We start from the raw sequence: 15,955 nt of genomic DNA on the forward strand, positions 1-15,955 counted from the left end.
TTTAGCGCCACTATTTTGATCTCATATATATGTGTGTGTGTGTGTGAATGATAAATGTCATTCAGGTGTGAATGACACACAGACATTACGTACTGTATATACAGTCATGTTATCTGTATGTCATGGCTATATATTACTATGGATGAGCTCAAAAAATATAAACGTACAGGAACAATGCACACTTTAATTTTAAAACATACAAACAATAGTTTGTAATAATAATTTGACAATCCAAAAAAATATCATTTGAAAAATCGCCTTTCATATTGTGAGTTCTGCCTGTCTGCTGGCCATCTCTTTTTACAACTTCCTGGATTCCCTGCAACTTCTCGTATGCTTAATCCTTTGGTTTACTTTCAATTTATAAGGACTACATATCCCATGGTACAAGTTGTGTTTCCTGTATTGACTTGTTGTACTCCTCTCAGTACCTCTGTAGTTCAGAAGGCAGGCTCTGTGAAATGTGTAACACAGCAGTACCTACTCAAAGTGCATAGTGAATATGTGTCATACAACATAGGAAGTTAAAAGTGTGGGATTCTTGACAAACTAAATTTTAAAACTTCAAGATTGTTCGGATTATTAGGAGTAGACTAAAAATAATTAAAACACAACATACAAATTAATATAGGATTTTACATTTCGACCATAGAAACACTTTGACTTTGTGTAATTATTAGGGTGCATTTTAGATCATTAATTGTGGTGGACTATGTAACCCCGTTTGAATTTATTCTGCTTATAAGTTGGTACTGCTTTCTGTGTCCCCCTCTCTATCTGTCTTGGTTACCACTGTTACTGAAACAAAAAGTGATTGATGATTCAAAATTTTACAGCTGTCACCAAAACAAGAGATGAGGGTAATTTTTTTCCTGACACCTGCTACAATGACTATCGTCTAAAAGGGGAATTCCCCACACTTTATAAAGATTTCCTCTTTCTTCCTGTTGTATCTTGAGGACCGGAAGTAAAGGGGAAACAAAAAGTTTGGGCTGTACACACACTTTCATTTGAAAGTAACATTTAAATGAAAAGGGTGATTTAAAAAATGCAAAGCAAAACACAAGGACATTTTTTTCAGGCATAATAAATGCATCCTAATACACATAAAGTAAAGATACCGAATGCTCTTTTACTCAAAAGAACTAGACAAATATTATTTGGAGTCATGTCCTCGGGCTGTGCTCATGAGTTCAGAATAATTACAGGAGAGATTGTGGGAAAAACCTAATTTATCATTTTCTGTGCTAGATTTCAACTGCATTTTGCATTTAATATAAAAAGACTTTGACTTCCTATTTAATCAAAAGAAGGCTCTGTGTGGAAATGTGTCCTTGTCACAAAGGTATAATATAACTCCCAAATTGGATGGGTAAATCTAATTGTTTTTGGTGTCTTATGATTTCAGACATATGATTTAATCATATTTGATGTCTTGGTTTAGTTGCTGAGATACAAATATTTCAAATGTAGAAAAACTTTTTCATCGAGTCTAATATACAAATATTATACATACCAATGCAATATCCAGTGGTCATTTTTAATTCATAAATTGCAATACTGCTATTATCATCCGATCCCAGTATTCCTTCTAATATTATCTAGAATGGAGATAAACAGCAAGAACAAAGCATAATAGGATAAATTGGTCATACACAATTTATGTGTTCCTTACCTGACTTCATTATATTTTTGATCATAATATACATCCAAAATTATTTAATGCATAACTAGATGGAAAACCTTTTTTTTTGTTTGTTTATTTTTGGATAGAGTGGAGAGGGACTAGAACACCTGTTAGTCTTTACTTCTGTCTGTGTCCCTGTTAGGGAGATTCACCTTCTCTATTTGTCCTGTTTACTGTTATCATCAAAAGTGAAAGTAAAGCAACATTTTAATTTGTGGGTTGACATTAGGGATAAGCAGAACACCCCCCGGTTCGGTTCGCACCAGAACCTGCGAACGGACCGAAAATTTGCACGAACGTTAGAACCCCATTGAGGTCTATGGGACTCGAACGTTCAAAATCAAAAGTGCTCATTTTAAGGGCTAATTTGCATGGTATTGTCCTAAAAAGGGTTTGGGGACCCAGGTCCTGCCCCAGGGGACATGTATCAATGCAAAAAAACCTTTTAAAAACTGCCGTTTTTTCGGGAGCAGTGATTTTAATGATGCTTAAAGTAAAAAAAAAAAAAAAAAGTGAAATATTCCTTTAAATATCGTACCTGGGGGGTGTCTATAGTATGCCTGTAAAGTAGTGCATGTTTCCCGTGCTTAGAACAGTCCCTGCACAAAATGTCATTTTTAAAGGAAAAAAAGTCATTTAAAACTGCTTGCGGATTTAATGTAATGTCGGGTCCTGGCAATATGGATGAAAATCAGTGAGACAAACGGCATGGGTACCCCCAGTCCATTACCAGGCCCTTTGGGTCTTGTATGGATATTAAGGGGAACCCCGCACCCAAATTAAAAAAGGAAACAGCAGTATACAGGCTCTGTACTCTGAACAGCAGTATACAGGCGGTGCAAACAAGACAGGGACTGTAGGTTTGTTGTTAAGTAGAATCTGTTTGTAATTTTGAACTGGTACATTTTTAAAGTGTTTAGCTCCAGCCAAAAAATGGAAAGGAGAAATGTTTTTCCCATATTAACTCTTATGCCCCGTACACACGGTCGGACTTTGTTCGGACATTCCGACAACAAAATCCATGGATTTTTTTCCTACGGATGTTGGCTCAAACTTGTCTTGCATGCACACGGTCACAAAAGTTGTCGGAAAATCTGATCGTTCTAAACGCGGTGACGTAAAACACGTACGTCGGGACTATAAACGGGGCAGTGGCCAATAGCTTTCATCTCTTTATTTATTCTGAGCATGCGTGGCACTTTGTGCATCGGATTTGTGTACACACGATCAGAATTTCCGACAACGGATTTTGTTGTCGGAAAATTTTATATCCTGCTCTCAAACTTTGTGTGTCGGAAAATCCGATGGAAAATGTGTGATGGAGCCTACACACGGTCGAAATTTCCGACAACAAGGTCCTATCACACATTTTCCGTCCGACCGTGTGTATGTGGCATTACAGGAGAGAATTTCCCTTCCTAGGGGTAGATTTCATCTCATTTCCTGTTGTCTCCTTCCGTTTGCAAGTAGGAGTCATTTGTAAGTTGGATGTTTGAAAGTAGGGGCCTGCCCTATATACTCAGCAGAAATTTGGGCCTTAGGTGTTGTTGTGGCCACAACACTGTAAGCCCAGCACAGGCCCTGCTGTGAAATATTAGATCAAGAATTGTAATTGCATGCCCCTGTTGAACAGGGGCAGAAAAATTGGGCCTTTGGTGGTGGTGGTGGTGCTGGTGCCACAACACTGTAAGTCCTCACTCGCTCTTGGTGGGCGCAGAAATGGGCCTTGCTGTGAAATATTAGATCAAGAATTGTAATTACATGCCCCTGTTGAACAGGGGCTGAAAAATTGAGCCTTAGGCAACACTGCAACCCCTCACAGATACTCTAGTTGAAACGCAGGAACGAGCCCTGCTGCAAAGTATTGCATCAAAAATTGTAATTACACGCCCCTTTAAGACAGAGGCTGAAAAATTGGGCCTTAGGCAGTGGTGCTGGTAACACAACACTGCAACCCCTCACAGATATTCTAGTTGGAACGCAGGAACGAGCGCAGCTGCAAAGTATTGCATCAAAAATTGTAATTACACGCCCCTGTTAAACAGGGGCTGAAAAATTGGGCCTTAGGCACTGGTGCTGGTGCCACAACACTGCAACACCTCATAGATACTCTAGTTGGAACGCAGGAACGAGCCCTGCTGCAAAGTATTGCATCAAAAATTGTAATTACACACCCCTGTTAAACAGGGGCCGAAAAATAGGGCCTTAGGCACTGGTGGCGGCGCCCAGAACCAAAAATGTTCTTACAAGCTATCAGCGTGATCATTGAGGAGGAAGAGGATAATTACTCAGGATACTCTCTCAGCATCAGCATAGGCAGTCTTTGAAGGGATCTGAGATTTCAAAAAAAAATATATCAGCATCAGGTGCTTGGTAGCTGGTGGTGATCCCAGACTGATTCATTTTTATGAAGGTCAGTCGATCGACCGAGTCGGTGGACAGACGCACCCCGTGATCGGTTACAAAGCCTAAACCAGCACTGAATGTGCGTTCCGAAAGAACGCTGGATGCAGTACAGGCCAGTAGCTCAATTGCATACTGTGCAAGCTCTGGCCAGTGATCCATCCTCAAGACCTAGTAACCCAGAGGATTTTCGGTGGGAAAGGTGTCCAAGTCAGATCTTGCCCCTAGATATTCCTGCACCATGTAAAACAGACGCTGGCGATGGTTGCTGGAACCGATCATACCTTGGGGCTGCGGACTAAAAAATTGTCTGAACGCATCGGTCAGACGGCCACCTTCTCCACCGCTCCTTCTTTGACTGACCGAAGCCTCAGCAACACGTTGTCCAGAAACAGGAGTTTGCAACCTCTCAGTCTCTGGGAACGCGTTGCACAGGCCTTTCTGCAAGGCCTCCCGAAGATTTTTCATCCTCTGCTCCCTCTGCGACGGCAAGATAAGGTCCGCAACTTACCCTTGTAACGTGGATCAAGGAGGGTTGCCAGCCAGTATTGGTCCTTCTCCTTGATACCACGAATACGAGGATACTTACGCAGGCTTTGCAGAATCAGGGAGGCCATGCAGCGTAGGTTTGCTGAGGTATTCGGTCCGGAGTCCTCTGGGTCATTAAGGACGACATGGTCCGCAGCCACCTCCTCCCAGCCACGTACAAGTCCATATGTTTCTTGGGACTGATCCCTTAAAGACTGCTGCTGATGCTGAGTGCCAGGCTCCACCTCCATACTGACACAATCCTCCTCCTCCTCCTCCTCCTCTTCCTGTGTGAAGGAGCACTGTCTGGATAAAGGGGGCCTTGAGAGCTAAGGAAGTCCTCCTCTTCCTGCCTCTGTTCTGCCTCAAGTGCCCTGTCCATTATTCCACGCAGCGTGTGCTCCAACAAGTGGACAAGGGGGACAGTGTCACTGATACATGCACTGTCACTGCTCACCATCCTCGTGGCCTCCCCAAATGGTGACAGGACAGTGCATGCATCCCTGATCATGGCCCACTGGCGTGGGGAAAAAAAACAAGCTCCCCTGACCCTGTCCTGGTGCCATAGTCGCACAGGTACTCATTTATGGCCCTCTGCTGCATGTGCAGCTGCTGCAGCATGGCCAACGTTGAGTTCCACCTGGTGAGCATGTCACAGATTAGGCGGTTCTTGGGCAGGTTAAACTCCTTTTGGAGGTCTGCCAGCCGAGCACTGGCATTATATGACCGGCGGAAATGCACACGGACTTTCCTGGCCTGCCTCAGGACATCCTGTAAGCCCGGGTACCTGCCCAAGAACCGCTGCACCACCAAGTTAAGGACGTGAGCCAAACAGGGCACATGGGTCATTTGTCCCTGTCGGAGGGCAGAGAGGAGGTTGGTGCCATTGTCGCAAACCACCATTCTTGCATTAAGTTGGCGTGGCGTCAACCACCTCTGAACCTGCCCCTGCAGAGCCGACAGAACCTCTGCCCCAGTGTGGCTCCTGTCCCCCAAGCACACCAGCTCAAGCACCGCATGGCATCTTTTGGCCTGCATACTTGCGTAGCCCCTTGAACGGCTACGGAGCACCGCTGGTTCCGAGGACCAAGCACAGGAAGAGGCCATGGAGGAAGAAGAAGAGGAGAGGGGGGAAGGGGAGAGGTGTGTCACAATCATTAGTAGTGGCATTTTGGAGGCGTGGTGGGGGAACAACCTCCAACACTACTGCACCTTGTCCTGCATCCTTCCCAGCTGCCAGCAGAGTCACCCAATGCGCTGTGAAACTTAGGTAACGTCTCTGTCCATGCCTGCTGGACCATGAGTCAGCGGTAATATGCACCTTATCGCTGACCGCCCTGTCCAGCGAACCATGGATATTGCCTTCCACATGCCGGTAGAGAGCCGGAATCGCCTTCCGTGAGAAAAAGTGGCGTTTGGGTACCTGCCAATGAGGAACCGCACATTCCACAAACTCACGGAAGGGGGCAGAGTCTACCAACTGAAAAGGCAGCAGTTGAAGTGCTAGCAATTTTGCCAAGCTAGCATTCAACAGCTGGGCATGTGGACGGCCGGGAGCGAACTTCTTTCGGCGGTGCAGCAGCTGGGGCAGGGAAATTTTCCTGGTACAATCTGACATCGGTGTACCGAAAGCAGATTGCCCTCAAGTACTTGGCTGTGACACACCTAATTCTACACCTTCATTCCTCTCAGTGCAGGTCTCAGAGAGGACTGAAGGTATAGTGGGGTTGGAGATCTCAGCTGATGAGGAGCAAGGAGAGGTCCTCTTTGTTCTTTGGTGTGGGTCTTTTAGATACGCTTGCCAAGGAACTGCATGGCAGGTCAACATATGTCTGGTCAAGCATGTGGTGCCCAAGCGGGAGATGTTTTGGCCACGCAAGATACGCTTGAGACATATGTTGCAAATAGCAGCGGTGCGATCTGATGCACTCGTCTCAAAAAAGGCCCACACCAAAGAACTTTTGGAATAACGCGCAGAGACAGCAGCGCCCTGCACATGCGGAGCTTTGGGGTGTGATGCAGTCAGTGTGCTGCCCTTAGGCTGGCCCCTGGAGGGCATCCTGCCTCATTGGTGATGTGCCTCCTCCTCCTCCTCCTCCTCTCTCCTATCAGGCACCCACGTTGAATCAGTGACCTCATCATCCCCTCCCTCCTCATCACTGGAGCAAACCTGGCAGTATGCTGCAGCAGGGGAAGCATGACTGCCAGATTGCTGTCCTTCTTGGGCACCCCCTCTGTCCGTGCTCACGTTACTGCCTTCATCTAGCTCGGTATCATCATCAGAGCCTTCTAAACTCTGGGCATCCTCCTGGAGCATGTACCCAACACTGTGGTCAAACAGTTCGAGGGACTCCTCAGGAGGACATGGTGGGGCTAGGGAAGGAGTCACTGATGCCATTGAGCCGAGGGAAGAGGCCGCGTTGGCAGCTGCTTTGCCAGACAAGGTACCCTGAGCATGGGTGAGAGAGGATGAGGAGGATGAGGACAGCTTCGTCATCCACTCGACCAAGTCTTCCGCATGTTGCGGCTCAACACGGCCAGCTGCCGAAAAAAAGGCCAAGCGTGTCCCACGGCCACGTGCTAATGAAGATGCACCGTCTCCACGACCAGCACTGTTGCCTCTAGACACAGAGCCTGCTTGCCCTCTTTTATTGGCTTGTGACTGTCTGCCTCTCCTTGTTGGCCTTCCATACATACTAATGGCCTGTAGCTGCACTAAGCTGGGATATATATATATACGGTATATATATATATATATATATATATACTGATACTGCAGCTAGCAAAATCAATTGCCTGCCTGTAGTATGAGAACACCACCAACCTTCTACAGGTAGCTTTAGCTGAACACTGTGCAGAGCTTGCAAAAAACTAACTTGTAGCTTATTTAGCTGCCTGCGGTACCTTCTACAGGTAGCTTTAGCTGAACACTGTGCAGAGCTCACACTACACTAACTTGTAGTTTTAGCTGAACACTGTGCAGAGCTCGCAAAAAACGAACTTGTAGCTTATTTAGCTGCCTGCGGTAGTGATAGGATCAGGAAAACACCACCAACCTTCTACAGGTAGCTTTAGGTGAACACTGTGCAGAGCTCGCAAAACAATAACTTGTAGCTTATTTAGCTGTCTGCGGTAGTGATAGGATCAGGAAAACACCACCAACCTTCTACAGGTAGCTTTAGCTGAACACTGTGCAGAGCTTGCACTACACTAACTTGTAGTTTTAGCTGAACACTGTGCAGAGCTCGCAAAAAACTAACTTGTAGCTTATTTAGCTGCCTGCGGTAGTGCTAGGATCAGGAAAACACCACCAACCTTCTACAGGTAGCTTTAGCTGAACACTGTGCAGAGCTCGCACTACACTAACTTGTAGTTTTAGCTGAACACTGTGCAGAGCTTGCAAAAAACTAACTTGTAGCTTATTTAGCTGCCTGCGGTAGTGATAGGATCAGGAAAACACCACCAACCTTCTACAGGTAGCTTTAGCTGAACACTGTGCAGAGCTCACAAAAAACTAACTTGTAGTTTTAGCTGAACACTGTTCAGAGGACGCACTACACTAACTTGTAGCTTTAGCTGCACACTGTGCAGAGGTCGCACTACACTAACTTGTAGTTTTAGCTGAACACTGTGCAGAGGTCGCACTACACTAACTTGTAGTTTTAGCTGAACACTGTTCAGAGGATGCACTACCCTAACTTGTAGCTTTAGCTGAACACTGTGCAGAGGTCGCACTACACTAACTTGTAGTTTTAGCTGAACACTATGAGGAGGACTCACTACACTAACTTGTAGCTTTAGCTGAACACTGTGAGGAGGACGCACTACCCTAACTTGTAGCTTTAGCTGAACACTGTGCAGAGGTCACACTAAACTAACTTGTAGCTTTAGCTGAACACTGTGAGGAGGACGCACTACCCTAACTTGTAGCTTTAGCTGAACACTGTGCAGAGGTCACACTAAACTAACTTGTAGCTTTAGCTGAACACTGTGAGGAGGACGCACTACACTAACTTGTAGCTTTAGCTGAACACTGTGCAGATGTCGCACTACACTAATTTGTAGTTTTAGCTGAACACTGTGAGGAGGACGCACTACACTAACTTGTAGCTTTAGCTGAACACTGTGCAGAGGTCCCACTACACTAACTTGTAGTTTTAGCTGAATACTGTGAGGAGGATGCACTACACTAACTTGTAGCTTTAGCTGAACACTGTGCAGAGGTCGCACTACATTAACTTGTAGTTTTAGCTGAACACTGTTCAGAGGATGCACTACATTAACTTGTAGCTTTAGCTGAACACTGTGCAGAGGTCGCACTACACTAACTTGTAGTTTTAGCTGAACACTGTGAGGAGGACGCACTACACTAACTTGTAGCTTTAGCTGAACACTGTGAGAAGGATGCACTACCCTAACTTGTAGCTTTAGCTGAACACTGTGCAGAGGTCACACTAAACTAACTTGTAGCTTTAGCTGAACACTTGTGAGGAGGACGCACTACCCTAACTTGTAGCTTTAGCTGAACACTGTGCAGAAGTCATACTAAACTAACTTGTAGCTTTAGCTGAACACTGTGGGGAGGACGCACTACACTAACTTGTAGTTTTAGCTGAACACTGTGCAGCGGTCACACTAAATAACTTGTAGCTTTAGTTGAACACTGTGAGGAGGACGCACTACCCTAACTTGTAGCTTTAGCTGAACACTGTGCAGAGGTCACACTAAACTAACTTGTAGCTTTAGCTGAACACTGTGCAGAGGTTGCACTACACTAACTTGTAGTTTTAGCTGAACACTGAGCAGAGGTCACACTAAATAACTTGTAGCTTTAGTTGAACACTGTGAGGAGGACGCACTACCCTAACTTGTAGCTTATTTAGCTGCCTGCGGTAGTGATAGGATCAGGAAAACACCACCAACCTTCTACAGGTAGCTTTAGGTGAACACTGTGCAGAGCTCGCAAAAAACTAACTTGTAGCTTATTTAGCTGCCTGCGGTAGTGATAGGATCAGGAAAACACCACCAACCTTCTACAGGTAGCTTTAGCTGAACACTGTGCAGAGCTCGCACTACACTAACTTGTAGTTTTAGCTGAACACTGTGCAGAGCTTGCAAAAAACTAACTTGTAGCTTATTTACCTGCCTGCGGTAGTGATAGGATCAGGAAAACACCACCAACCTTCTACAGGTAGCTTTAGCTGAACACTGTGCAGAGCTCGCAAAAACTAACTTGTAGTTTTAGCTGAACACTGTTCAGAGGACGCACTACACTAACTTGTAGCTTTAGCTGCACACTGTGCAGAGGTCGCACTACACTAACTTGTAGTTTTAGCTGAACACTGTGCAGAGGTCGCACTACACTAACTTGTAGCTTTAGCTGAACACTGTGCAGATGTCGCACTACACTAACTTGTAGTTTTAGCTGAACACTGTGAGGAGGACGCACTACACTAACTTGTAGCTTTAGCTGAACACTGTGTAGAGGTCCCATTACACTAACTTGTAGTTTTAGCTGAACACTGTGAGGAGGACGCACTACACTAACTTGTAGCTTTAGCTGAACACTGTGCAGAGGTCGCACTACACTAACTTGTAGTTTTAGCTGAACACTGTTCAGAGGACGCACTACACTAACTTGTAGCTTTAGCTGAACACTGTGCAGAGGTCGCACTACACTAACTTGTAGTTTTAGCTGAACACTGTGAGGAGGACGCACTACACTAACTTGTAGCTTTAGCTGAACACTGTGAGGAGGACGCACTATCCTAACTTGTAGCTTTAGCTGAACACTGTGCAGAGGTCACACTAAACTAACTTGTAGCTTTAGCTGAACACTGTGAGGAGGACGCACTACCCTAACTTGTAGCTTTAGCTGAACACTGTGCAGAGGTCACACTAAACTAACTTGTAGCTTTAGCTGAACACTGTGAGGAGGACGCACTACACTAACTTGTAGCTTTAGCTGAACACTGTGCAGATGTCGCACTACACTAATTTGTAGTTTTAGCTGAACACTGTGAGGAGGACGCACTACACTAACTTGTAGCTTTAGCTGAACACTGTGCAGAGGTCCCACTACACTAACTTGTAGTTTTAGCTGAACACTGTGAGGAGGATGCACTACACTAACTTGTAGCTTTAGCTGAACACTGTGCAGAGGTCGCACTACATTAACTTGTAGTTTTAGCTGAACACTGTTCAGAGGATGCACTACATTAACTTGTAGCTTTAGCTGAACACTGTGCAGAGGTCGCACTACACTAACTTGTAGTTTTAGCTGAACACTGTGAGGAGGACGCACTACACTAACTTGTAGCTTTAGCTGAACACTGTGAGGAGGATGCACTACCCTAACTTGTAGCTTTAGCTGAACACTGTGCAGAGGTCACACTAAACTAACTTGTAGCTTTAGCTGAACACTTGTGAGGAGGACGCACTACCCTAACTTGTAGCTTTAGCTGAACACTGTGCAGAAGTCATACTAAACTAACTTGTAGCTTTAGCTGAACACTGTGGGGAGGACGCACTACACTAACTTGTAGTTTTAGCTGAACACTGTGCAGAGGTCACACTAAATAACTTGTAGCTTTAGTTGAACACTGTGAGGAGGACGCACTACCCTAACTTGTAGCTTATTTAGCTGCCTGTGGTAGTGATAGGATCAGGAAAACACCACCAACCTTCTACAGGTAGCTTTAGGTGAACACTGTGCAGAGCTCGCAAAAAACTAACTTGTAGCTTATTTAGCTGCCTACGGTAGTGCTAGGATCAGGAAAACACCACCAACCTTCTACAGGTAGCTTTAGCTGAACACTGTGCAGAGCTCGCACTACACTAACTTGTAGTTTTAGCTGAACACTGTGCAGAGCTTGCAAAAAACTAACTTGTAGCTTATTTAGCTGCCTGCGGTAGTGATAGGATCAGGAAAACACCACCAACCTTCTACAGGTAGCTTTAGCTGAACACTGTGCAGAGCTCGCAAAAAACTAACTTGTAGTTTTAGCTGAACACTGTTCAGAGGACGCACTACACTAACTTGTAGCTTTAGCTGCACACTGTGCAGAGGTCGCACTACACTAACTTGTAGTTTTAGCTGAACACTGTGCAGAGGTCGCACTACACTAACTTGTAGTTTTAGCTGAACACTGTTCAGAGGATGCACTACACTAACTTGTAGCTTTAGCTGAACACTGTACAGAGGTCGCACTACACTAACTTGTAGTTTTAGCTGAACACTGTGAGGAGGACTCACTACACTAACTTGTAGCTTTAGCTGAACACTGTGAGGAGGACGCACTACCCTAACTTGTAGCTTTAGCTATACACTGTGCAGAGGTCACACTAAACTAACTTGTAGTTTTAGCTGAACACTGTGAGGAGGACGCACTACACTAACTTGTAGCTTTAGCTGAACACTGTGCAGATGTCGCACTACACTAACTTGTAGTTTTAGCTGAACACTGTGAGGAGGACGCACTACACTAACTTGTAGCTTTAGCTGAACACTGTGCAGAGGTCCCATTACACTAACTTGTAGTTTTAGCTGAACACTGTGAGGAGGACGCACTACACTAACTTGTAGCTTTAGCTGAACACTGTGCAGAGGTCGCACTACACTAACTTGTAGTTTTAGCTGAACACTGTTCAGAGGACGCACTACACTAACTTGTAGCTTTAGCTGAACACTGTGCAGAGGTCGCACTACACTAACTTGTAGTTTTAGCTGAACACTGTGAGGAGGACGCACTACACTAACTTGTAGCTTTAGCTGAACACTGTGAGGAGGACGCACTATCCTAACTTGTAGCTTTAGCTGAACACTGTGCAGAAGTCATACTAAACTAACTTGTAGCTTTAGCTGAACACTGTGGGGAGGATGCACTACACTAACTTGTAGTTTTAGCTGAACACTGTGCAGAGGTCACACTAAACTAACTTGTAACTTTAGCTGAACACTGTGCAGAGGTTGCACTACACTAACTTGTAGTTTTAGCTGAACACTGTGCAGAGGTCACACTAAATAACTTGTAGCTTTAGTTGAACACTGTGAGGAGGACGCACTACCCTAACTTGTAGCTTATTTAGCTGCCTGCGGTAGTGATAGGATCAGGAAAACACCACCAACCTTCTACAGGTAGGTTTAGGTGAACACTGTGCAGAGCTCGCAAAAAACTAACTTGTAGCTTATTTAGCTGCCTGCGGTAGTGCTAGGATCAGGAAAACACCACCAACCTTCTACAGGTAGCTTTAGCTGAACACTGTGCAGAGCTCGCACTACACTAACTTGTAGTTTTAGCTGAACACTGTGCAGAGCTTGCAAAAAACTAACTTGTAGCTTATTTAGCTGCCTGCGGTAGTGATAGGATCAGGAAAACACCACCAACCTTCTACAGGTAGCTTTAGCTGAACACTGTGCAGAGCTCGCAAAAAACTAACTTGTAGTTTTAGCTGAACACTGTTCAGAGGACGCACTACACTAACTTGTAGCTTTAGCTGCACACTGTGCAGAGGTCGCACTACACTAACTTGTAGTTTTAGCTGAACACTGTGCAGAGGTCGCACTACACTAACTTGTAGTTTTAGCTGAACACTGTTCAGAGGATGCACTACACTAACTTGTAGCTTTAGCTGAACACTGTACAGAGGTCGCACTACACTAACTTGTAGTTTTAGCTGAACACTGTGAGGAGGACTCACTACACTAACTTGTAGCTTTAGCTGAACACTGTGAGGAGGACGCACTACCCTAACTTGTAGCTTTAGCTATACACTGTGCAGAGGTCACACTAAACTAACTTGTAGTTTTAGCTGAACACTGTGAGGAGGACGCACTACACTAACTTGTAGCTTTAGCTGAACACTGTGCAGATGTCGCACTACACTAACTTGTAGTTTTAGCTGAACACTGTGAGGAGGACGCACTACACTAACTTGTAGCTTTAGCTGAACACTGTGCAGAGGTCCCATTACACTAACTTGTAGTTTTAGCTGAACACTGTGAGGAGGACGCACTACACTAACTTGTAGCTTTAGCTGAACACTGTGCAGAGGTCGCACTACACTAACTTGTAGTTTTAGCTGAACACTGTTCAGAGGACGCACTACACTAACTTGTAGCTTTAGCTGAACACTGTGCAGAGGTCGCACTACACTAACTTGTAGTTTTAGCTGAACACTGTGAGGAGGACGCACTACACTAACTTGTAGCTTTAGCTGAACACTGTGAGGAGGACGCACTATCCTAACTTGTAGCTTTAGCTGAACACTGTGCAGAAGTCATACTAAACTAACTTGTAGCTTTAGCTGAACACTGTGGGGAGGATGCACTACACTAACTTGTAGTTTTAGCTGAACACTGTGCAGAGGTCACACTAAACTAACTTGTAACTTTAGCTGAACACTGTGCAGAGGTTGCACTACACTAACTTGTAGTTTTAGCTGAACACTGTGCAGAGGTCACACTAAATAACTTGTAGCTTTAGTTGAACACTGTGAGGAGGACGCACTACCCTAACTTGTAGCTTATTTAGCTGCCTGCGGTAGTGATAGGATCAGGAAAACACCACCAACCTTCTACAGGTAGGTTTAGGTGAACACTGTGCAGAGCTCGCAAAAAACTAACTTGTAGCTTATTTAGCTGCCTGCGGTAGTGCTAGGATCAGGAAAACACCACCAACCTTCTACAGGTAGCTTTAGCTGAACACTGTGCAGAGCTCGCACTACACTAACTTGTAGTTTTAGCTGAACACTGTGCAGAGCTTGCAAAAAACTAACTTGTAGCTTATTTAGCTGCCTGCGGTAGTGATAGGATCAGGAAAACACCACCAACCTTCTACAGGTAGCTTTAGATGAACACTGTGCAGAGCTCGCAAAAAACTAACTTGTAGTTTTAGCTGAACACTGTTCAGAGGACGCACTACACTAACTTGTAGCTTTAGCTGCACACTGTGCAGAGGTCGCACTACACTAACTTGTAGTTTTAGCTGAACACTGTGCAGAGGTCGCACTACACTAACTTGTAGTTTTAGCTGAACACTGTTCAGAGGATGCACTACACTAACTTGTAGCTTTAGCTGAACACTGTGCAGAGGTCGCACTACACTAACTTGTAGTTTTAGCTGAACACTGTGAGGAGGACTCACTACACTAACTTGTAGCTTTAGCTGAACACTGTGAGGAGGACGCACTACCCTAACTTGTAGCTTTAGCTATATACTGTGCAGAGGTCACACTAAACTAACTTGTAGTTTTAGCTGAACACTGTGAGGAGGACGCACTACACTAACTTGTAGCTTTTGCTGAACACTGTGCAGATGTCGCACTACACTAACTTGTAGTTTTAGCTGAACACTGTGAGGAGGACGCACTACACTAACTTGTAGCTTTAGCTGAACACTGTGCAGAGGTCCCATTACACTAACTTGTAGTTTTAGCTGAACACTGTGAGGTGGACGCACTACACTAACTTGTAGCTTTAGCTGAACACTGTGCAGAGGTCGCACTACACTAACTTGTAGTTTTTGCTGAACACTGTTCAGAGGACGCACTACACTAACTTGTAGCTTTAGCTGAACACTGTGCAGAGGTCGCACTACACTAACTTGTAGTTTTAGCTGAACACTGTGAGGAGGACGCACTACACTAACTTGTAGCTTTAGCTGAACACTGTGAGGAGGACGCACTATCCTAACTTGTAGCTTTAGCTGAACACTGTGCAGAGGTCACACTAAACTAACTTGTAGCTTTAGCTGAACACTGTGAGGAGGACGCACTACCCTAACTTGTAGCTTTAGCTGAACACTGTGCAGAAGTCATACTAAACTAACTTGTAGCTTTAGCTGAACACTGTGGGGAGGATGCACTACACTAACTTGTAGTTTTAGCTGAACACTGTGCAGAGGTCACACTAAACTAACTTGTAACTTTAGCTGAACACTGTGCAGAGGTTGCACTACACTAACTTGTAGTTTTAGCTGAACACTGTGCAGAGGTCACACTAAATAACTTGTAGCTTTAGTTGAACACTGTGAGGAGGACGCACTACCCAAACTTGTAGCTTATTTAGCTGCCTGCGGTAGTGATAGGATCAGGAAAACACCACCAACCTTCTACAGGTAGCTTTAGGTGAACACTGTGCAGAGCACGCAAAAAACTAACTTGTAGCTTATTTAGCTGCCTGCGGTAGTGCTAGGATCAGGAAAACACCACCAACCTTCTACAGGTAGCTTTAGCTGAACACTGTGCAGAGCTCGCACTACACTAACTTGTAGTTTTAGCTGAACACTGTGCAGAGCTTGCAAAAAACTAACTTGTAGCTTATTTACCTGCCTGCGG

At 44.9% G+C, this 15,955-nt stretch overlaps 1 protein-coding gene across 1 annotated transcript in view; it reads right to left on the minus strand.

The window, feature by feature from the left end:
- MAMDC2 (MAM domain containing 2) overlaps nt 1-15,955 on the minus strand; it is a 217,059-nt gene that overhangs the window by 54,723 nt on the left and 146,381 nt on the right. Inside the window, exon 4 of the mRNA XM_073634589.1 lies at nt 1,517-1,601. Coding sequence (XP_073490690.1) covers nt 1,517-1,601 — 85 coding nt within the window. The remainder of the gene's footprint in view (nt 1-1,516; nt 1,602-15,955) is intronic.

Source organism: Aquarana catesbeiana, linkage group LG01 (assembly GCF_042186555.1).
Source record: "Aquarana catesbeiana isolate 2022-GZ linkage group LG01, ASM4218655v1, whole genome shotgun sequence".
NCBI classification, from domain to species: Eukaryota; Metazoa; Chordata; class Amphibia; order Anura; family Ranidae; genus Aquarana; species Aquarana catesbeiana.